The following is a 21,870-nucleotide window of genomic DNA, read 5'->3' as shown; positions in this document are numbered from 1 at the left end:
TCCAGACAGAGAAGCCCCTGCTCTAGGCCCCAAACCCAGCGTTCCACAAAGGCCATGTCCCCCCAGTTGGGCGGCTGCGCCGACGCTATCCTTGGCCGCGTTTCTGCTCAATGCTCCCTAACCTGGGTACATTCAGACCCTCTCTGGTCCTGGGCTCAAGTCTCATGGGCAGCTTCATCCCCCTTCCAACCCAGGAACTGTTCCTGGTGGCTTTGGGACAAAGGTGCTCTGGTCGTGGTAGAGCTGGGGCTTGGGGTGTGTCCTCTGCTGTGCCCCCCACCACTCCTGCTGGCCCAGTTCCCTCCAATCCACCCCATCAAGCTCTGGCCTCTGAGCAGGACAATCATCTTAGTCTTGAGGACCCATAAGAAACCCACTGGCTCCCTTTGTGACATCACCTCTCAGCCCTCCACGGTGGGCAGCAGCAGGATAGGCTCCTGCGGGGAGGGCCACTGCATTGCCCAGCCTGGCCCTCCCCCCTCGGGCCTCACTCCCCTCCATGGCCTGAGTACAGACTCCTTCCTTACCCACCCTGCACTGCTAGCCCTTTAACAGAATTTTACTATAAGACGCAAGAACACCTAGGAGCTGGTCTGCACCATCTCCCTCACTGGCTACTCACAGGCCCTAGGTGCACCATTTTGGGGGTCCCTCTTTCCCTGCCCACATGGAGACTCTACCCCACCTGCCTGCGGGTATTGTGTCTTACTGTATTCAAGCACTGGAGCGTTTGCTCCTGGGTCCTGCCAGTTAAGCCAAGGGTGCGTGTGTCAATGCTGGGGTCCAGGCGGGGGTGTGCAGAGTGGGGTAGGACAGGACAGTCCTGCCTATCCTGCCTACCCCAGGCAGCCCCAGCCTTGGGACCCCATCTTAAGTGTTCTCGATGGGGATGGGGAGGTGCGCAGACAGACCACAGTCAGGGCCAGGCCACCTCATCAGAACCCAGGGCTGGGCCCCAGTGGGAATGGGCCTGATGCCTGCATCCTGTGGCATTTCTGAGAGCAGGTTATCACACATCAATGAGTCATGTGTGTTTTGGATTTGAGTTGCTGCCCAGCCTCTTTGCCAGGCCCTAATGGCTTCCAGATCTCTCGTGGAGAATGTCCCCCTTCTCAGCAACCGATAGCTCACTGGGTTGGCTCTTCCTGTGCGCTGTCACCCTGTGGCTTTCGGCAAGTGCCTATTGCCCCAAGCCTGCCAGAACCGCTTCTGTGTGGTCTTTGGGGCTCCTCTCACCCCCCACCCCATGCTGGAGGACGTGAGTCCTGCAGCCCAAGGATTGCTGGGGAGTCAGTCTTTCCTCTTTTTCAAGAGAGGACCCTTTACCCACAATGGCAGATACACATCCTGTCACGGGGTGGCCAGGCCGGTCATGGACCAGTGACTAAGGACCAGTCGACTCATCCTCTTCCCCAGCCTCCCGGGACCGACCCATCCTCCCCCAGCCCTGCCATGACTGTCCACACATGTGCACCTACAGGACAAGCCCACGATAAAAATCTTCTCGGATTTGTTTTGGTGTCTCCCGAGAGTTCTCCCTTGTGGCCCAGTATCTTCTGTTTTCTTCTTTCTCTGAAACGATTTAACATCATTTTTCCACCTTAATTTGAATGTAAGTCATTACTTCCCCAGGAGTCAGTAGCATTAGACCTGATCTCCCACGGTGGGCCACACAACCTTGACTTCTGTGTACATGGGGTCAGCTGCTGTCATCCCTGCGTGCTGTGAGCTGGCTGCCCCTGCAGGCCACCCCACTGAGGCCTGCACCTTCAGTCCACAGCCACTTCCACAGTCCCCCACCTCTCCAGATCCTGTGGTGGATTGACAAATAGCTATTGTCTTCATCTGGCCAAGGAGGGGCCCAAGGCTCAGCATTCTAGTGTGGCCAGACCCCAGGGCTCCTGCAGTCCCTATTTCAGGAGCGTTCTCTGTGGTTGGCTTCAGGCCACCTATTCCCTGGCCTCATCTGCCATGTCCTCCTCCTTGCAGGTCCATGGCCAACCTCTCCATCCTGTTTGGTCAGGTGAGCAGCTGGGGGCTGGGGGCCAAGCTGTGGACAGTCAGGTCTAGGCTGGAGTCCGGTCAGTTGCCAGCATCACCTGTGTGCTGCTGTGGGCTCTGCCTGGTGACTGGCTGTTGGGGAAAGCAGGAGCATTGAGCCTGGGACCACAGCCTGCCACGTGGAGCTCAGAAGGTGAGCCTCGCTGCCACCTCACTGCAGACTCTGAATGCCCTCCTGCAGGTAGTGCGGGGACTCAGTGCGGGCACCCGTGTCTTTGAGTACATGGCCCTGAGCCCCTGTATCCCATTGTCTGGGGGCTGCTACATCCCCAGGGAGCACCTCCGCGGCTCCATCACATTCCAAGACGTCTGCTTCAGGTCAGTGTTGGTGGTCAGGCGCAGGACAGGCCTTTCTAGGCCGAGGACTGCAGGGGTAGTGGTGGGGAGGTCTGGCTTAGTGCCAGCCCCATCAAGGGCCGTGGTGAGACTTCAGGAGAGAACAGGGCGGCAGGGGGCCTGGGGCCTGGTCTGACTGGGGCTCTCTTGGCTCCTCCCAGCTACCCCTGCCGCCCTGGCTTTGAAGTGCTCAAAGATTTCACTCTGACGCTGCCCCCTGGCAAGATCGTGGCCCTCGTGGGCCAGTCTGGGGGAGGTAAGGGGAGCCCACCACCCTCTCCCCACCCCCTGGCAGCCGCTCAGAGCAGGTCTTCGAGCAGTGAGCCCTGCCCTTGGCGTCTGCCCCACCCCTCCCTGGGCTGGGGGTGGGGCTCTCTCTCCACTGCCACAAGGGTCCATCTTTCCTAGGACAGTCTCCAGAAACCCTCACCTCCCTCCCTCACTCCTAACTCCCCAGGAAAAACCACCGTGGCTTCCCTGCTGGAGCGCTTCTATGACCCTACAGCAGGCGTGGTGATGCTGGACGGGCGGGACCTGCGCACCCTCGACCTCTCGTGGCTCCGGGGCCAGGTTGTCGGCTTCATCAGTCAGGTGCGGGCAGAGGCCCATGTGGCCGGGGGTCCTCCACTTAGCCGCTCTCCTTCCTCCTTGGCCCTCTCTCGTGGCTCCGGGGCCAGGTTGTCGGCTTCATCAGTCAGGTGCGGGCAGAGGCCCATGTAGCCGGGGGTCCTCCACTCAGCCGCTCTCCTCCCTCCTTGGCCCTGCTCTCCTCTTCTAGGCCTTTTCTTTCCTTCCTAGCTCCGCATCCCACTGCTCTCAGGAGGCCTCTGGCCTGTTTCACATGCTCCCTATTCAGAGCAGTCTAAGCAAGTAGGGGTGTTAGGGCCCCTGGGATTTTCTGCGAATCCTGTAGCTTCCAGGAGGTCTAGAGAGCCCACAGCACTATTGCTGGAACTGCTGGCCGCCACCACCCACCACTAAGCGAGGACCCGTGGCCCAACCCAGGAAGGGCCCACTCTTCCCTCTGAGGCCAAAGAATAAAGAGGGCATGCCACCATCCCACGAGGGATGGCCACCCAAGAGCTGGAGGCCAAAACGCAAAGCCCTTCACCCTCCCATCACTCCGCTGGGCCAGCTGGCCTCGCTCCCCAGCCTACTTCCCCTCCCACCTCCAGCAAAGGTTCTGCACCCTGGTGGGAGATCAGCCTCTCTTTCCCTTTGATGGGCCACTCTGTGTCCTCGCTTGACCTCTGACTTTGAACTTCTGACTTTAAACATCTCCCCGGGACCCTACCAAGGGATCCAAGTCTGGTCCAGCCAAAATAGACTACCTTGATGCACGCAGTGGCCCCTTGGGGCTCTGGGGCAAAGACAATGTTTCCTGTCGTCTCCACCTCTGGGTCCCCCCACCCCCAGGAGCCAGTCCTATTTGGAACAACCATCATGGAGAACATCCGTTTTGGAAAGCTGGAAGCTTCTGATGAGGAGGTGTACGCAGCTGCGCGGGAAGCCAATGCCCACGAGTTCATCACCAGCTTCCCCGAGGGCTACAACACCGTTGTCGGTAGGTTCCAGCAATGGCGTCCTGCTCTGGTCTGCAGGGCCCATGATAGTGAGGCGTGGGGGACAGGATGCCACATGGATGGTTCAGTGGGACTGAGGGGAGCAGGGATAGCTGGGGAGGAAGACAGCCATCGTGGCAGGGAAGACCAGAACCGTGGCCAAGGGGGACAGGTAAGTCCAGGCCCATGCGGTTCAGGCACAGCAGGCCAGGCCAGCTGCAGAGACAGGAAGGCTCCGGAGGAGTTAGAGAATATGACAGGGAGCATAGTGACAGGACAGAAGTGATTCGTGGTGTTTGGAATCTCTTCAGAGCCTACCGGGGCCCGCCATGTCCCAAGACCAAAAAGAAGTGGGAGATTATATCCTGTAACTGCTGTCTCTCTCCTGCGCCTGTTTCATTCCTGTTCTTCTGTTCTTTAAAGGCGTCTCCACACTCATCACAGGGGTTGGTTTGGTTGAGCAGGTCTCTCTTCTGACTTCCCAGAAGAGGACTCTGGTGATTCTGGAACACTGGAGTGTGCAGCATCACGCTGTAGAATGTTCATGTGGCCGCTTGCAGCTTTACGTGTTTATCTCAGAGGTCTTTTTTCAACCTTTGGGGCCGTTTTTATCATCCAGTGTCTCGCCTCTGTTGCAGAACGTCCCAGCCTTCTAAGGATGCAGGACTATCTGGGGTTCTCAACTCTTTTCAGTCTAACTGAGCTCCTGAGTTGTGCCCGCTGGCTCTGGCTTGTTCCTCCTATCCCACGTTGCCAGTGCAGCTGCACTACACCCCATTCACATTGCACACTGTCGTGACCGGGGCTCTCCCACCCCTCTCCTGGGTGGCTCTTTCCTTGTACCTCAGATCCTAGCACACTCCCTGCTCATCTGGGGCTTCTCAGAGTTGCTACCGCTGCTGATCCGTGACCCTGCTGTGGCCTTGAGGATCTTTCTGGCTCCCAGACTGCCACTTCTGCTGTCCTTGCTGGGCTTTGAATCCCACTTTGCCTGGAGTCCTCACACTCCGGGAGCCCACGTTTGGGTGCCGGATGCTCTCCATCGCTGCAGAAACCTGAAGGCCAGGAAGGGGGCTGGACTTGCAGGCACAGGGCACAGAAGGGGCTGTCCTGGCTCTGAGGCCCTGCTGTGGCAGGCAAGGGGTAACTCCAGTGTGCGATGAGCCCTGCTCCCTGCATGACTTCTGTTACTTTGTGTGAGTGCATGCACTCATTTGCCGAGGGATGTGAGACTGGGGAGCTGACAGGCATCACCCCACCCTCGGAAAGACAGGATGAGCGTGCAGTGACGGGTCAGTGGGGTATGTGGAGGGACCAGATGGAAGTTCAGGAAGGACCTGGTGCCCCTTTGCAGGCCACCCCAAGTGCAGAGCTGAGGATCGCTTCACGTCCCTGCCCTGTCCACTCCCTCCCCAGGTGAGCGGGGCACAACCCTGTCTGGTGGCCAGAAGCAGCGCCTGGCCATCGCCCGGGCCCTCATCAAGCAGCCCACAGTGCTGATCCTGGACGAGGCCACCAGCGCACTGGATGCAGAGTCTGAGCGGATTGTGCAGGAGGCCCTGGACCGGGCCAGCGCTGGCCGCACCGTGCTAGTCATTGCCCACCGGCTCAGCACTGTCCGTGGGGCCGACCACATCGTTGTCATGGCCAATGGTCGTGTCTGGGAGGTTAGTCTGGGCCTGCAGGGGCAGGGGAGTCCATGGGTTAGGGATGGCTTTAGCCATGGCCGGTGCACCTGGTGTTCAGCTGAGTTGTGTATGGATCTGGCTTGGGGACATATTCTGGAAGCAGCATCCCACATAGATTCGGGAACTGCTTCCTTTAGACGAGCCCTGGCCTCTCAGGGCCTCATTTCTTCCTCTGTCCCCAGGGACACTATAGCTATACCATTGGCTCCCAGGAGCAAAGGGAAAAGTACTGGGGAAAGTGTGATTGCTGGGGTGGGGCGCCCAGGGCAGGGCTGTGGTGCAGAAGAGGCAGAGCCAGAGACCTGATCGGGGACCCGTCAGGAGCAAACCTCAGAGGCTGTGGGGGTTGGCTCCAGCCATTCGTTCAAGCAAAGGTTGTGTGCCAGTTCCTTTCAGGTTGGGCTTTGGCTTCAGAATGTCCTCAGATGGGACAGTGGCTGATAAAGCAGCTCAGCCTCTTGGTGCTCCGAATCCTGTGCCGGGAGGGAGTTACCACTTGCCCTTCTTCCCATGTCAGGCCGGAACCCACGAAGAGCTCCTGCAGAAAGGCGGGCTCTATGCGGAGCTCATCCGGAGGCAGGCCCTGGATGCCCCGCTGATGTCGGCTGCAGCTCCGGAGAAGCCGAAAGGCCCCAGGAACCGCCAGCACAAGCCCTGAGAGTGGGTCATTGCCACACATCAGTGTCAGAGCCAGGACTCAGCAGTGGGGGGAGCTCAACAGAGACTGAGCCCCAGGGCCAGCGTGCTGTGGCTTCAGATGCTGGGGCTACTCCCCGGCCCCTGCTCACAGTGACACAGTAAAGCCTAGGCCGTGGGGCCGGGCTGGTGGGAGGTTGGGATCACTCCTCTCTCCTACACCCTAATGCTATCCAGGCCCCCAGTTCCAGGGAGTTTTTAAAAAATCAGGGTCTAGAAGTGGGCCTGGAAATCCAGACCAATGCTCTTCCCCCACCCTTGCTAGGACCTCACTTCCCTAGGCGGGGCCTGACTCGCACACTCCTGCGTCTCCCTGCTTCTCTGAATCCTGGGAGAAGGAACCCAGCCCTCGGCCCACCCTCAAGCCCACAGTCCCATCTTCTAAACAACCTTCCTCCGTTCTCCCTGCCCCATTAACAGTCCTGATCCCTAGATTTCACCTCCTCACTTCTTCCAAGGGGCCAGATGCCTAACAGGGCCCAGGTGTAGGGTCTGGGTAGGGGGGCTGGGTGCACAGTGGCCCATTCCCTCAAGAAGGACACAGCCTGCCTGGCTGTCTGCCACTCGCCCTGCCTTGCGCTCCCAAGCTTTCACCCAGGGAGACTGTGGGCCAACCTCCCCACCACACTGAGAGCACCCAGATATGAATGCACAGAGGAGGGAGCCAGAACTCTCAGCTGCAGGACTGTAGTGCTAACAAAAACAAAACCAACAGGGAGCAGTTAATGCAAAATCAATCGGAGGAGCAGTGCTGCCAGACCAGCCTCCCTAGAGTGGTCCAAGATGCATGTGGACAAGGTGGGACTGGAGCCTACCTTGAAAGAGGCTGGGGAGACAGCCCGAGTAGCATGAGCCTGTGGTCCCAAAGCTGTGAAGGAGGCAGAGCTGGGCTCCAGGTGACTTCTGAGGGGCCTGGAAAGGTACATGAGAAAGGCCCTTGGACTAAACACTCGTCAGGACTGAGGAGCCGCCCGAGTAGCATGAGCCTGTGGTCCCAAAGCTGTGAAGGAGGCAGAGCTGGGCTCCAGGTGGCTTCTGAGGGGCCTGGAAAGGTACATGAGAAAGGCCCTTGGACTAAACACTCGTCAGGACTGAGGAGCCGTCAGGACTGAGGAGCCGTCAGGACCTCGTGTGCCTGTGTGGCTGCAGATGCACCAGCCCTCCTCACCTGCTCCTAGGGCCAGTTGCCTCTAGCCTTGGCGATGTCCATGCCACTTTCCACTGGGCACCTTCCCCCATCCAGTCATGTCCAGTCTGTGGGACTCCACAGAGCTCTGCTCTCCAGGGAGGGGAAGAGGGGTTGCCCATGCTGCACCTTCACAGCCAGCCCAGCATTTTGGATTCATTCTGTGACAAAGAAAGGCAGTGCCGTCTTTCTGGGGGTGGTGGCAGCAGTGTGCAGATGGGGTGGACACTGCTGCTGGGAGGCCAGCCTGGAAGAGGCAGCAGCAGCTCAGGTTGAGTGCAGGAGCCAGGTGGGATTCACAGCCTCTTGAGAGGATGGGTGACGACCAGATGTACTTTGGGGACAAACCACCCAAAAATCCCAGAGCCACAGCACCCTGGTTTGATATCCTGCTTACTGGCTGATCAGAGGCTGCATCTCAGGGCAGCAGGAGCAGAGCCTGGGCTGGCTCCCGGGTACTTCCCGCTAACTCCTCCCCCCACCCTAGTGCAGCCCAGAGCAGGGCCTCCGCCTTCTGTGGGGCCAGAGACCCTGCTTGTCTGCCTGACCCCTCCCTTGTGGGGCAGCCAGCCAAGGCAGCTTCTGCTTCACCCGCCCAGCTACCAGGATCCCTAGATGCCTACTGACACCAGATTCTAGGTCTCTCCTTACATCTCCAGGGTGGCTTCTCCGAATTCAGCCTTCTTCCACCCCTCCCAGCTACGAGGGAAGTAGTAGAACCCACCGCCAATACAGCTCGAGGAGCCACTCCGCCTGCTTCTCCCTGAGCAACGTTCCTCAGCCTGGGCTCCGCCAGCTACTCAGCAGAGACAGAAGACTGGCTGTGCTTACTCTTGAAAGTCTGTTTTAATGGGATAGGGCCGGCCCATGGCTCACTTGGGAGAGCATGGTGCTGACAACACTAAGTCAAGGGTTAAGATCCCCTTACCAGTCATCTTTAAAAAAAAAAAAAAAAAAGTTTAGATGGGATAATCTATGGTAAAGTACTTAAAAATCATAATGCCGTAGCCTTGGAAAGTTGTCACATCTGTGACATGTCATACCGTGTTATTCACTCAATCCTTCCAAAGTATATATTTATTAAGCACCTATCATGGGTCACTGATACTACACTGGGGAGGGAGGATGGCCCCTGTCCCCACGAAGCTTGTGGCCTTGTCAGGAAGACAGGCAGGTGGGCAGGCAGGTGCAGCACAGTGTGATTGTGTTTGGTTGGTGGAACTGTTTATACCACTAATGGCCAAAAGCCACCAAAATGAGCCTGGCAGCCTCAAATGCTTTTTGGATGGAGATGGAATAGAAATAAACTTCAGTAAATAAATTAATGGAGATAAGCCTGCTTTCTCTCAGACCTGCAGGGAAGAGGGGAGTGTCACCCAGTTCCCAGATACACAGGGGCAGGGCACATGAGCATTTAGCCACACACAGAGCTTGACACTGATGAGGACCAGGCCCCAGCTGTCCTCCAAGCAGGTGTTCTGGGCTGTCCCCTGCAGCCCTGAGCTGGGCGGCAGCCCTTCAGCTCTGCTGGCCCCTTGTCCCCAGTGCTGTGGGCTAGCAAGATGCCCTACTCCCTTTTCAGTCCACCTGGCACTGACCTTTAGACAGCAACTCGCTTTCTGGAGGTCTGTTTTCCTGCTGGTGGGAATCCTCCCCTCCGCCCCCACCCATCATCTCTGGGTCATCAAAAACGTCTTCAGTCAAATAATGTGCTGGCTCTGCCCGTTTGAGGCCAGATTTCTCACATGGCAGTAGCATGGTGGCCCAGGGCTGGTTCAAGGGCAGTGTCACTTCCTTTAGAAAGCCCCCGTGCAAAAGAGGCCCACTACCACATTATTGGTGGGAGTGCAAAATGGCAGAACTCTTATGGGGGAGTTTGGTGTCTCCTGTCAAATTACCAACACAGGGGCCTCTTGACCCAGCAGTCCTATTTCTAGGTGCTTACATCTATGTAATGGTTTCCAATAGCAACGTTGTAATAGACTGGAAATCCCCAACATTCACCAATAGGGGGAGTGACTAAATATAGTAAATCCAAATAATGGAATGGTATGCAACCATAGAAAACACTGAGGAAGGGGGCCGGCCCGGTGGCGCACTGCTACAGTGCGCCGTTTGGGAGCGAGGTGGCGCTCCCGCCGAGGGTTCGGATCCCACATACAGACCGGCTGCTCACTGGCTGAGCGAGGTGCGGGCGCAGCACCGAGGGTTGCGATCCCGTTGCCAGTCCGGTACGGGCGTGACACTGAGGGTTGCGATCCGTTGCCGGTCACGAAAAAAAAGACAAAAAGGAAAAAAAAGAAAACTTCCTCCGAGGAAGTTGTCCAGGTACTGAATAATCATCTCCAGAATGTGTTCAGTGAAAAGAGTAAGATGTAAAATCTTAAGATACCCATGTCGTACCAAGGAGGGGTGGGCATGTGGGACTCCCGTGTTGTACCTGGGCAGGTGGGGCACCTGATACCTGGGAGGTGGCAGGTGGGCCCACAGTCACTGTGGTAGAGGCCAGCCTCCCCAACAGGAAGCCTGAGTGTGGGAGACTGAATCTGGCTCCTTAGGGAGGGAAGGACACTCAAGACGGCCCCAGACATGGGAACTGAAGAGGCCCCAGGCCATCCAGTGTAGGCCAGGACACTGAGGGCAGAGACAGAAGAGATCTGCTGATGCCAAGCTTCCCACTACTCTCCAGCCTGGTCAAGAGCCAACTCCACTCTTTGTGAAAGAACCAATTATCCTGGGTGAGGTTAGTGGGGAGGCAGGAGAGGCGAAAGGAGAGAGGCGCTAGGCCAAGGGGCAGTGACTGTCCCTCATGCCCCACACATAGGGGCTGCAACTGGGAACCTTGAGGGCCAAAGATGCCCCCAGCCCCAACTTATCTCTAGGCTGCCCTCAATCCCTACCCAGGATCACTGCGGTTTCTTGCTGGCGCCTCTGGCCTCTGACAGCCACGGCCCCCCCACGCTGCACTAATGGCTCAGCCTGGGGCCCCAGGGACCTCCCCCGCCCCCCAGACTGCTCTGCCGGCCCCCTTGCCCCCCTCACTACTGAAACCCAATCCTCTGCGGCAGCTCCAGCTCAGCACTGCCTCGGGACCGCTCCACAGCCCCTGCCTGCCACCGTTAGCTGTACCCTACCTGGTCTCTGCCGCGGAGCCCCCAGCCAGCGCCAAGCCCAGCAGAGCCACCGCCTGTTCCTGGGAAGGCCAAGCTGGACCAGCCAGGTCAACTCATCCAATCCTGCCAGGCCAGTGCCCTCCTAATCACCTCTTGGAACTGGCTCCTCTCCCACCCTCTCCTCCCCTGTCCTCCCCTGCGGTGGCCCCTGCTGGCCCACCTCTCTCTCAAGCCCTCCCAGCCCTCCCACCCTCCCTCTCTTCCGCCAAGCCCCTGGAGCTGGTCACCAGCCCCTGGCCCCTGACTCCAGCCATGAAGCCCCCCTCAGGGCCGGAGGAGGCCCGGCAGCCAACCTCAGACATCCGCGTGTTCGCCAGCAACTGTACGCTGCACGGGCTGGGCCACGTCTTCGGCCCAGGTGGCCTGACCCTGCGCCGGGTTCTGTGGGCCACGGCCGTGCTCCTGTCGCTGGCCACCTTCCTCTACCAGGTGGTTGAGAGGGTGCACTACTACAGGGAGTTCCACCACCAGACAGCCCTGGATGAGCGCGAGAGCCACCGGCTCACCTTCCCGGCCGTCACCCTGTGTAACATCAACCCGCTGCGGCGCTCACGCCTCACGCCCAACGACCTGCACTGGGCTGGGCCCACGCTGCTGGGCCTCGACCCCACCGAGCACGCCGCCTTCCTGCACGCCCTGGGCCAGCCGCCCGCGCCGCCCGGCTTCATGCCCAGTGCCACCTTCGACATGGCACAACTCTATGCCCGCGCCGGGCACTCCCTGGATGGCATGCTGCTAGACTGCCGCTACCGCGGCCAGCCGTGTGGGCCTGAGAACTTCACCGAGGTGAGCTGGCCGCCCTACTAGCCCAGGGACCCACAATCCCGGCCTTGTCAGCCCAGGCTCCCCAAAGTCAGGGCACCTAACACCGTCTGCCCGGGCTCCCCACCCTGCAGTGTCCTTCTGTTCAGCCCAAGAAGTGGTCCTCCCGGGCCCCTCCCTGTCTCCCAGCTGAACGCAGTGTGCAAGGCCGTGCCTCCCAGCACGGGCACCAACCCAGGCTGGCTCTGGGCCTAAGGTCTGGCCTGTGGAGACCCTGTTCCTGGAGGGAAGGGGGGGAGACTCTCCAAGTGGACTGTTCTGGGGCAGTAGACCCCTCTCTCCACCCTTCTGCCTCCTCAGTGTTCTGCCAGCCCCAGAGGAGGGCAACTGTGCAGCCCACTTCCTTTTACCCAGTCCCCAAAGAAACACTTGTCCTGTAGGCTGTGCCCTGGGCCTTGGGGTGTGTGTGCAGCAGGGGGGCGGGGGGGTAGAGGAGTTGGAGTAATGGGACCCAAAGAGGGTCCCACCACACGTGCCCACATGGAGCATGGGGCTGAGGGGCATTGAGATGTGGGCTTCAGGGTTCAAAGAGGAGACCACGCAGAGCAAGGAGGAGAGGTGCCATTGGCCGCGTGCTTGCCTAGGGGAGAGGGCTGCCATCCTGTCTGCCCACCCAGGTCTTCACCCGGATGGGGCGGTGCTACACGTTTAACTCCGGCGCCGGCGGGGCCGAGCTGCTCACCACCACCAAGGGCGGTGCCGGCAATGGGCTGGAGATCATGCTGGACGTGCAGCAGGAGGAGTATCTGCCCGTGTGGCGGGACGTGGGTAAGAGGCACCCCTGGGAGGCTGGGGCATGTTGGGTTGCAAAAGGCTAGGGAAAAGGCTAGGGGAAGGGCCGGGAGGGGTCCCCAAAGCATGCCCTTTCCTGTGAGAAGGGGCAGGGTTGGCTCATCCAAATCTCGGGGAGAGGGGACTGCAGCAGGTCTGACCTGGTTGGGGCAGGAGACCTGATGGTGGGGTCTCAGGCCTCAAGGGCCCCTCCCCACAGAGGAGACTCCGTTTGAGGTGGGGATCCGTGTGCAGATCCACAGCCAGGAGGAGCCGCCCCTCATCGACCAGCTGGGCTTGGGGGTGGCCCCCGGCTACCAGACTTTTGTGTCCTGCCAGCAGCAGCAAGTATCCTCTGCCATGACCCCAAGCCCTCCCCCCAAGGCTCCCAAGCCCTCTTCCAGCCCCCCCACCTCAGACCCTACCCTCAGCTCCTCAGACCTATCCCAGGGTCCCCACTCCAGTCACCTCCCACATTCTCCAGAGCCTCCTTAACCCTGCACAGCTGAGCTTCCTGCCACCGCCCTGGGGCGACTGCAGTTCAGTATCTCTGGACCCTGACTTTGAGCTGGAGCCTTCTGATCCCCTGGGTGCACCCGGCCCCAGCCCCAACCCCAGGTCTCCCTATAGCCTAGTGGGGTGTCGTCTGGTTTGCGAAACCCGCTACGTGGCTCGGAAGTGCGGCTGTCGAATGATACACATGCCTGGTAAGGGGCTGGTGGGGAGGCGTCCGAATCCCTCGGGGGGCGCCCGGGGAGCGCCCGCCGGTCCTGACGCCGTCTCCTCCCCGCAACCCCCCAGGCAGCGCGCCAGTGTGCAGTCCCCAGCAGTACAAGGACTGTGCCCACCCAGCCCTGGGTAAGGGCCGAGCCTCCCCCGCCTCCCCGCCTCCCCGCCGGGCGGGCGGGCGTGGCCCTGACCGGCCCCTGTGCCCGCAGACGCGATGCTGCGGAGGGACGCATGCTCCTGCCCCAGGCCCTGCGCCGTCACGCGCTATGCCAAGGAGCTCTCCATGGTGCGGATCCCCAGCCGCGCCGCCGCCCGCTACCTGGCCCGGAAATTCAACCGCAGCGAGGCCGAGATAGCGTGAGCCGCAGGGGGGCTCCTGGCGGGCCCTGGCCGAGCCTGGGTGGGACACCAGCGTCCACGTCACAGGCTCTGGGACTCTGGGCAAGATGCTTCACTCGTGTGTCCCCAGGATGGTGACGCCCCCTCCCAGTGTTCTGGAAAGGCATCTGAGAACACAGACCTGTTTCTTGCCAGCACCTGGCACCAGGGGTGTCCAGCGAACATTCGAGGCCTTTGTTTTTCTCCAGGGAGAATGTGCTGGTCCTGGATATCTTCTTTGAGGCCCTCAACTACGAGACAGTGGAGCAGAAGAAGGCCTATGAAGTGTCGGAGCTGCTGGGTGTGTGCAGAGCACCCTGGTGTCGGGGGACGTGTAAGCAGGGCAGGTGGCTTTGAGCTGAAGGGTGACCCTGTCTCCACAGGTGACATTGGGGGCCAGATGGGCTTGTTCATCGGGGCCAGCCTGCTGACAATCCTGGAGATCCTAGACTACCTCTGTGAGGTGGGCCAGGGCACCCGCTGAGGGAGGGGAAGGGGGAACCGGTCACTTGGATCCAGGTGAAAGGTGTGCACTGGCCACCTCCCCTACTGCTTGTCCCCAGGTATTCCGAGACAGGGTCCTGGGGTATTTCTGGAACCGAAAGCGCTCCCAAAGGCATTCCAGCACCAATCTGGTAACAGCCCCCTCTTCCTCCCCGTCCCTTCCACTGGGGTGCTAGGTCCATCCCCTGAAGCCTAGAACATCATCCCCACTCACCTGAGAAGAGACACAGTGGCGGATAGCGGTGTGCAGTGGCCTTGGCTGGTCCCTGGGAGGGAGGACCCCTCCCCACCTCTCACCCTCTCCCTCCTCCCACAGCTTCAGGAAGGGCTGGGCAGCCATCGAACCCAAGTTCCCCACTTCAGCCTTAGCCCCAGGTAACACGAAATGGCCCCCAGAGGGTGCAGTTCAGGTCCAGGAGGGCAGGGGCAGGGCAGCGACTAGGGAGGCCTCCTGCCCCAGCCCTGGGCTCTGTCCCCAGGCCTCCAACCCCTCCCTGTGCCGTCACCAAGACTCTCTCTGCCTCCCACCGCACCTGCTACCTGGTCACGCGGCTCTAGACCTGCTGTCTGTGACCTCGGGGCCACACCTTGACTTCCTGGACATGCCCAGCCTGCACATGCCTTGCCATCTTCACCCCAAATAAAGTTCTAATGGATCAGCCTTGGGTGTTCCTCTTGCAAGGCAGAGACTAGCCAGGCCAAGGGCAGCCTTCCTGAAGCACAGGAAGTCTCCTGGCAGCCATCATCAGCTGGATATGGCCTTTGAAATGTGGAGCAGGGGGCCAGCCCACGGCTCACTTGGGAGAGTGTGGTGCTGGTAACAGCAAGGTCACGGGTTCGGATCCCATATACGGATGGCCGGTTTGCTCACTTGGGAGAGCGTGGTGCTGACAACACCAAGTCAAGGGTTAAGATCCCCTTACGGGTCATCTTTAAAAAACAAAAAAAGAAAGAAATGTGGAGCTGGGCCCCGTTTAACTCACATAAAGCTCTGGCAGAGAATGGTAGTAAGAGGACATCAGTCATTTGCATCCAGTTTGAGAAGTTTATCAGGCTGACATCTCAAAGAGCAGGGAGGACAGGGATCCCCCAAGCCCATGGCTCGGGTGTGACGCACAGAGGTAGTCACAGTCAGCGGGGACCAACTGTGCTGTCGGGTATAGCTGGGAGAAGGTTCTGACCCAGAGCCCAGCAAACAGTGAGCAGGAGGCAGGGAGGGGACAGAGGGGCGGTTCCACTTCCAGGAACACAAGCTGTTGTGCTGCCTTCGAAGATCGTGACTCCTTTTCTCACGTTTGTGTGGCACATGACCCATCTCCACGGGAACAGTTCTTGCTTCCCCAACCTCCCCACAAGAGCCAAAGGCCCCAGCTTGAGGCAGTGCAGGTGGGGGACCCCTCTCTCCCCCTCAGTTCCCTTTCACCGCACCCCAAACATTGGAACACTGACAATAAGGGGGTGGGGGAGGGGCGCTCCTGAAGGAACCACATCTTTGGGTCTCTCCTGTCCCAGTCTGCACGCCTGGAGATGGGGGGATAAAGAAGGAAGGGACAGGAGGTGCACATGGGGTATGAAGAACCACGAGGGCCTAGCCCTCCCCCCCATGCCGGTGGAAGCCCACCCTTGCTCTCACACCTGGCCACACGCCCCCTCGCACTGTGTCAGGCCTGCCTGGGCAGGAGGAGGAAGGGTGTGCACGAGTGTGTAAGCACCATGTGTGGGGACAGCGCCACCCTGACCCCAGCCATCAGGTGCAGGGGGAGGGTCCCGGCCGCGTTGTTTAGCTGGAGGAAGGGGTGCAGAGGGTGACAAAGGGGAGCAGAGGCCCCTGCCCCCTCCAGAGCCATTCTACCACATCAGCCGGACTGTGGGAAAGGAGCCAATTTATGGAATTAAATAAAGTCCACGGAGGGAGTGAACAGCACGGTTCAGCACCTCCACCCCGGCCGGCCCAGCACAGCCAGGGCGCGGCACTCCATGCACCCCAACTGCCTCCCCTCCTGGGAGGGGGCTTAAACAGGCCAGGCCCCAGCCTGGCGGCCAGGGGTCCTGCAGCCTAGGGGGGACAGAAGTCGGAGAAGTAGGGGTGCTGCAGGGCCTCTTCTGCTGAGATGCGCTGGACAGGGTTACACTTCAGAAGGTTCTGGAGACAGAAGGAAAGCCGGTGGCAGGTTCAGGCCAGCTCAGCTGCCCAGAGCCCCACACTCCACTAGTGCCTCTGGACAAGTGTTTGAACGCCTCCCTCTACCCCAGGTCACCTACCTGCAGCAGGTCCCTCCCTGTGGCATTGAGCTTGGGCACGACATTCACCAGTGATGTTGTGGCTGGGTACATTGGGTAGGGCTGTGGAGGGGCACGGAGAGTCATTCTGGAGCATGGGGGTGTAGAGGCTGCTAGAGCCATGGAACCATTGACCAGCAGCGACCACCGAGCCACCGCTGGAAGCGGCCCGGGCCCTCCCAAGCGGGGGAGGTGGGGGGCTGAGCGCCTCGGCCACACCCCCACACCCGCAGCCAGCCCAGTGATGACCACTGAGCCCCACTGAGCTGCAGCAAGAAGAGTCCCAGGTTCCTAAGCTGGGGAGGTGGGAGGTAAGGACTTTTGCCACACCCCCCTGACATCTGCACCCAGCCTGGCAACGACCAAGCCACCGTTGGAAGCCCCCAGTCTCCCCTGTGGGAATGAGGGGGGTGCCACAGGCCTCAATCCCACCCCCCTCCTTCCTCCTCCTTCCATCCCATGTCCTTCCCCTTTCCCTCTCCCCCTCCCTCCCAACTGCTCTGCAACAACATCACGGAATGTAAAATAAATTAATAAAATATATATATATACATACATATACATACATACATATATATATATATATATATATATATATATATATAAAAGGGACCGCTGATGAACCATGCCTTCCCATTCCCTATCATACCTTATAGTCTGGCAGTTTGGTCATGGCAGGCCACTGCTCCTCAGTCGGCGTCCCCAGCAGCGTGTCCACGGGGTCAAGGATCACTCATGGAAAGGGCTCTTCCCCTTCTGGGGTGGGACTGCTCACGCCCACTCGGCCTCCTCTCACCCCGTCCTCACCTCCTGCCAGAAGCAGGCCCTAGAGCTTGGCTGGCGCGTTCATTCCCACCTGCATGCACAGCGTTCGCCGTGTGCCAGGCTCCTTCCAAACACTAACATCAGCCCCAGTCCTCATGTCTGCAGTCCCAAGGAGCAGTCAGCCTTCCCCTGCTCCTACAACCCCCCGGCTCCTTTGGCTCCTTCATCCTAAGGATTCACCTCTCACCTTGAGAAGCGTCCTTGTGGCCTCCCCCAGGGGGACCTCCTTGTCTACAAGCCACACCCTCTGCACAGGTGTATCCGCACTGTGACAATCAGGGTTGTCCCCGCCCTCTGCCCTCCATGTGTTCCCCTGCAGAGGAAGCCCTGCAGACCCCAGCATCCCAGGCCATCGCCACCCTCTCGCCTGCGCTCTAAGCTGCACGGGCTCGCTCCCTGCCACAGGCGAAGGTAAAGGGAAAAGGAAGGGTATCGGAAGATCCTCTTCAACTGGTCGTCTACATCGTTGCCAGGAAAAAGAGGCCGCCCAGCATTGGCCAGCTCTGGGAAAAAGAGAGGGAGCTGTGACATGACACATGAAGGACCCCTCACTCTGAGGGACCCCTGGCGCCTTCCATCCCCAGCCCCAAGGGCTCCACACCCTTCCCCCAGAGGGGACCCTCCAGACCCTATTTGTCAACCCAAATAGGAAAGTGCCTCTGCAGAGCCCCAGTGTGTCACCTGCAAAGATGCAGCCAGCTGACCACATGTCGATGGACGTGGAGTACAGCTTGGCCCCAAAGAGGACATCCGGTGGGCGATACCACAGCGTGACCACCTGGAGAAGACCCACCCACAGGGACCCTCCATTCAGAGGGCTCAGGAGGAGGTTGGAGGAGGAGGATCAGAGAGGAGAGCACAATCATGTTTGGAGTCCTGGAGTGGGAGCTGAGAGATGCCCACTGGGGACTCCCTCCCTCAACCCCCTATGCCACCCCCCAGCTCACCTCAGCTGAGTAACAGCGAACGGGGATCCCAAAGGCTCGAGCCAAGCCAAAATCAGCCAATTTCAGCTCCCCATTCTGAGGAGAGGACATGGAGAAGGGCCTTTAGATGCTCCAGGCAGGCTCCAGGCTCCCTTCTCCCAATCCTGCTTCCCTCAGCGCCCCCCACCCCCACTCCTGCTTGCCCAGTCTCCCCTGGGAAGTACCCTGTTTATTAGCAGGTTCTGGGGCTTCAGGTCCCTGTGCAGCACGTTGCGGCTGTGACAGAATCCCAGGCCTTTTAGCAGCTGAAAGAGGAATGACTGGGGGAGGGGCAGGAAGGAGGACGTCAGACACCCTAGATATGAGCTGTGCCCAGCAGTGGTCATACCCCTCACACACCCTCTGCTTTGCTCCCCCCGCCTTCCTCACCAAGATCAGCACGACACCATTCACTCACTTTGTATGGCGCTGGGTATCAGAGGTACACAGTGAACAAGGTGGCCCTGGTCCCCACCTTTCTGGACCTTACAGTCTAGTGGGCCTTCCTGCCTCCCCAGGCCATGCCGATCTCCTCTACTATGCATGTGAGTACACGCACCATAACCATCAACACAGATGCTGTGTGACAGTATTATTCAGGACCAGGTGCCCTTGGTCTTGGGCCTAGAACAGTGCCTGGCACACAGCGAAGCTTTCAATAAGTTTTTGTTGGAAGAAAGAACATATCTCTTTGAGCTTCATTTTCTCATCTCTCAAGTGTAAATAACATCATTGACATCAAAGTGTTACTTTACAGGTCAAAGGAGACCATGTGAAAATGCTTGCTAACATTGGAGGCCCCTGGGGGACAGAAACAGGGTTTTCTCATTTCTCTGACACCCTAGAGTGTCCCTGTTCAGGGCTGAAACTTGGTGTTCAAGAAGTGCTTACACCGAATGGAGACCCCAACCCCAGCCTGGATGGGTCCCCGGGACGCCACTCCCTCACCTTCACAATCTCGGGATCGAGGTCACCGTTGCAGCTGTCAAAATACTTCTTCAGGTCCTGGGGGGGGGGGGCAGTGGAAGAACAGGACAGAGTTTAACTTCCATTTGGGTCCCTCTACCCTCCCAAGGCTACTACCCCACCATCCCCCCCTCACCTGGTCACAAAATTCAAAAACCAAAGTCAGCTTCTTGTCGCTATGCAAGACATCATGAAGCCTAGGGAGAAGGACGGGCTTAGCCAGGAAGGTCTGCAAGTTTGCACCTAATATCCCACTGTCAGCCCAGCCCGACGTGGAGGGTCCTGCCCGTCCCTCACCTGACAATGTTCTTGTGCTTCAGCTCCTTGAGTAGGCAGATTTCCCGGAGGGCCGAGCTCGGCACACCCTGCACATGTGAGGGAGCCCAGCCCAGTGGGCAACAGTCAGCTCCCTCCCAGCCCAGGCCCAAGCCCCTCCCGGGCTCCAGTGCCCCACTCCTACCTCATCATCGTCATCCAGCCTCACCCGTTTCAGAGCCACGATCTCATGAGTCTCCCGGTTTTTGGCCTTGAACACTGTTCCATAGGTGCCTAGGGGAAGGAGGTCAGGGGTGAGGGAGAGGATGAGGTATCCTTCCCCACCCCAGGAAATCCCCCCCGAGAGTGGGGGCAGCATCTGCGTGTGCAAGGGAAGGATTCAGGATGAAGGCCGGGTGTAGAAGAGCTTTGCGAGTAAGAATGTGGTGGGAGGGGAGGGGCGAAAAGGTGCAGGCAGAGGCTCAAGGGTCCCGGCAGAAGAGTGTCTGTAGCTGCAGGGTAAGCATGTCCCTAATAAACGGTTCTCTGGCAGGGCCTGGACATAGTGGGAAGGGGTTTGGGAGAGGAATCAAGGCCTGCAGAAATGTTGAGGTGGGAAGTCTGTGCATGGAAAACAGGCTGGGAGTCGGGCTGAGGTTGTGCAAGTGATGCTGAGGCTAGGGGTGGGGAATGCAGGAAGTGCAGCGATTGAGAGGTCGGGTCTCCAGGGAGAGCAAAGGTTGGGAGTGGGAGTCTGTGGGAAATGCTAACAGGGGGAGTACTGATGTCTGCACGGAGTGTTGAGGTCGGGGGGCCAGGGATGCAGCCAGTGCTGAGGTCAAAGCCTGTAGGTATTGCTGACGGTAGGGGAGCCAGGGCTGCAGAAGAAGATCTTGTAGGGACATCTCGTGGTTCCATTACCTTCCCCAATCTTCTCCAGTTTCTCGTATTTCTGCATCGCGGCGGCCGCGGGGACCCCTGCGGGCCGTGGGTTCTAAGATTCCGGCCCGGCGTTGCAGAGGAGGCGGCACCCCAGCCTGCAGCCCCGCCCCGCCCTCCTGCCTGCGCATGGGCTTCTGGGACTTGTAGTCCTAGGAAGGCCGGGTCCCCTCAGTAATGCCTGGGGCTGCGGACAAGAAGACTACAAGCCCCAGCAAGCTGCGCTCAGGCTCTCTGCAGCCCTCGATTCCCGGGACTCGACCGCAGAGGCAAACCCTGGACTTCAATTCCCAGGAAGCATCGCGTGTCCGCTTTCCGGGCGCCCCGCGGCGAAGCCGCAGTTCCCAGTGTGCCCCGCTCTTGTTATTCTTTTTCTGGGCTCACAGACCTTTGAACAAGGCCGCTCGGGGACTACACGTTCCAGAATGCAGAAGGGGCGGGGGTGCGGGTGGGGTGCCTCTTGTTTGGGGTTTGGGTTTGACGGCCTAGATCCCGGGCCCTGGTGGCCCGGCTCTGCCCCGGTTGGTGGTATTGAGTTCCCAAAGACCTCTTGACGACCTCAGCATGGATTTCCACCCCCGGCCCCCCGTCATGCCACCCAGAGACCCCAAGGTTGATTTTGGAATGGCTCTGAGCGAGGTCCTGTTGCCGATGACCTCACAGGGAACAGCCGGACACGGCTGAGGGGCAGGGGTTCCCCACGTGAAGCTGGGTTTGAGCGAAGGGACACACGCCAGAGACCCCCTCTGTGCTGGGCCCCGTTTCTCGTCTCAGAGCCCCCCGACTCCAGCCGCTCCACGCTGACATGCCGAGGCAAGCTGGCGGGGCTCCCCAGGTACCCTTTTCCAGGGTAGGGCCCACTGGAGCCGGCCGGGGCGTGGCCGGCGAGGGCTGGCAGGTCGGTTAAGCCCTCGGCAGGCCACAGACAGACGCCGCACTCCGGAGCCCTTACCTCACCCTTACAGGGCTGATTATAGATGTTCCAGGCTGCCCTCTCATTGTCTCATGATTGCATTCTTGAGGGCCGTGAACGGGGCGAAAACGGCCCCAAACCAGAGGTGGTGCGAAGCACTCAAACACTCGGTCGTTAACCCGTTTATACCCGGATGCTTTTGCATACACGATGCTAGGCTTCGCCCACGTGGCAGGCTACAGCACAGCGACAAGTGCATCCCTTACCTGCAAGAACCCATCATTTAGTTGGAAAACGAGAACCACAGTTTTACGTGATAGGTGATGGCTATGAATAGGCCTCGATTCGGTGGGGAGGTGGCAGAGACGATGGGGGGCGCCGCAGGGAACCTCTGTCCCTCTCGGAAAGTGGGGAGTCCCCAACAGGTTGCCTGCCGCTAGGGCAGCCACCCTGCAGCCGCTGTCACCCTCTCACCGCCCGCCGTCCCGACCCCCAGGCAAAGACAGGCGCTTTCTCGGAGGCACCGGGGTTTACTGGGAGGGGAGGGGGCGCAGGAGAATCTTCACCCCAATGCATGTATATTTCAGCTTCCTCCGCCCGGAATTCCCGGGCCATCCTTGAGCCGGTTTCCCAGCCCGGGATCCCCAGCGTAAGGCGGGCTCTATTCCGCCCAGAGGTGCCGTCATGGAACCAAGAGACGGCGTCCCCGGGGCCCCGTGCGGGGAAGCCCAGGGCGGCGGCCTCGCGGGGCCGGGCCGAGGGACAGCGGGGTGTCCTCCGGGCTCCGGGCCGGGGTGCCGGGCTGTGCCTGGAAGCGCGCC

General features: G+C 59.7%; 3 protein-coding genes across 7 annotated transcripts in view; 2 read left to right on the top strand and 1 right to left on the bottom strand.

Moving 5' to 3' along the window:
* ABCB8 (ATP-binding cassette, sub-family B (MDR/TAP), member 8) overlaps positions 1–6,927 on the top strand; it is a 15,683-nt gene extending 8,756 nt beyond the window's left edge. For all 3 annotated transcript variants that reach the window (XM_008565977.1, XM_008565979.1, XM_008565978.1), the window contains 7 exons: positions 1,990–2,023; positions 2,243–2,379; positions 2,559–2,653; positions 2,855–2,988; positions 3,814–3,961; positions 5,376–5,626; positions 6,165–6,927. In XM_008565977.1, the coding sequence (XP_008564199.1) occupies positions 1,990–2,023; positions 2,243–2,379; positions 2,559–2,653; positions 2,855–2,988; positions 3,814–3,961; positions 5,376–5,626; positions 6,165–6,305 (940 nt within the window). In that variant the 3' untranslated portion in view covers positions 6,306–6,927. The remainder of the gene's footprint in view (positions 1–1,989; positions 2,024–2,242; positions 2,380–2,558; positions 2,654–2,854; positions 2,989–3,813; positions 3,962–5,375; positions 5,627–6,164) is intronic.
* A 4,025-nt stretch (positions 6,928–10,952) lies between these two features.
* On the top strand, positions 10,953–14,565 carry ASIC3 (acid-sensing (proton-gated) ion channel 3). Of its 3 annotated transcripts, none has more exons than XM_008565974.1 (11): positions 10,953–11,488; positions 12,142–12,292; positions 12,516–12,643; positions 12,801–13,002; positions 13,097–13,153; positions 13,234–13,381; positions 13,612–13,703; positions 13,786–13,865; positions 13,966–14,037; positions 14,223–14,281; positions 14,386–14,565. In XM_008565974.1, exons 1-11 carry the CDS (start codon positions 10,955–10,957, stop codon positions 14,462–14,464), a joined length of 1,602 nt encoding a protein of 533 aa, XP_008564196.1. In that variant the 5' UTR covers positions 10,953–10,954; the 3' UTR covers positions 14,465–14,565. The 3 variants fall into 3 exon arrangements, with proteins under 3 accessions (XP_008564196.1, XP_008564195.1, XP_008564198.1); XM_008565976.1 differs by having other exon boundaries at positions 10,961–11,488; positions 14,367–14,563; XM_008565973.1 differs by lacking the exon at positions 14,223–14,281 and having other exon boundaries at positions 10,955–11,488; positions 14,386–14,563.
* Positions 14,566–14,937: 372 nt separating this feature from the next.
* CDK5 (cyclin-dependent kinase 5) lies at positions 14,938–20,206 on the bottom strand. Its single transcript, XM_008565972.1, has 12 exons — positions 20,119–20,206; positions 19,403–19,491; positions 19,240–19,307; positions 19,079–19,139; positions 18,925–18,981; positions 18,162–18,257; positions 17,959–18,033; positions 17,693–17,789; positions 17,445–17,514; positions 16,836–16,896; positions 16,169–16,249; positions 14,938–16,049 (listed from the first exon to the last, which is right to left on the bottom strand). The coding sequence occupies exons 1-12, from the start codon at positions 20,153–20,155 to the stop codon at positions 15,963–15,965; spliced, it is 879 nt and encodes a 292-aa protein (XP_008564194.1). The 5' UTR covers positions 20,156–20,206; the 3' UTR covers positions 14,938–15,962.
* Between the last annotated feature and the right edge of the window lie 1,664 nt (positions 20,207–21,870).

This window comes from Galeopterus variegatus, unplaced genomic scaffold (genome assembly GCF_000696425.1).
Source record: "Galeopterus variegatus unplaced genomic scaffold, G_variegatus-3.0.2 Scaffold216, whole genome shotgun sequence".
In the NCBI taxonomy this organism is placed as follows: Eukaryota; Metazoa; Chordata; class Mammalia; order Dermoptera; family Cynocephalidae; genus Galeopterus; species Galeopterus variegatus.
The sequence above is the reverse complement of the archived record's forward strand: the minus strand, read 5'-3'. Positions and strand labels throughout refer to the sequence as shown.

Coding starts and splice junctions, on each gene's coding strand:
- ASIC3 (XM_008565973.1), top strand. CDS start 10,955: ATGAAGCCCCCCTCAGGGCCGGAGGAGGCCCGGCAGCCAACCTCAGAC. Junction 13,704..13,785: donor TGAAGTGTCGGAGCTGCTGG/GTGTGTGCAGAG, acceptor CTGTCTCCACAG/GTGACATTGGGGGCCAGATG. Junction 13,866..13,965: donor TCCTAGACTACCTCTGTGAG/GTGGGCCAGGGC, acceptor GCTTGTCCCCAG/GTATTCCGAGACAGGGTCCT.
- CDK5 (XM_008565972.1), bottom strand. CDS start 20,155: ATGCAGAAATACGAGAAACTGGAGAAGATTGGGGAAG. Junction 19,140..19,239: donor AAGCACAAGAACATTGTCAG/GTGAGGGACGGG, acceptor CCTTCTCCCTAG/GCTTCATGATGTCTTGCATA. Junction 17,515..17,692: donor AGCTGGCTGCATCTTTGCAG/GTGACACACTGG, acceptor TCTTTTTCCCAG/AGCTGGCCAATGCTGGGCGG.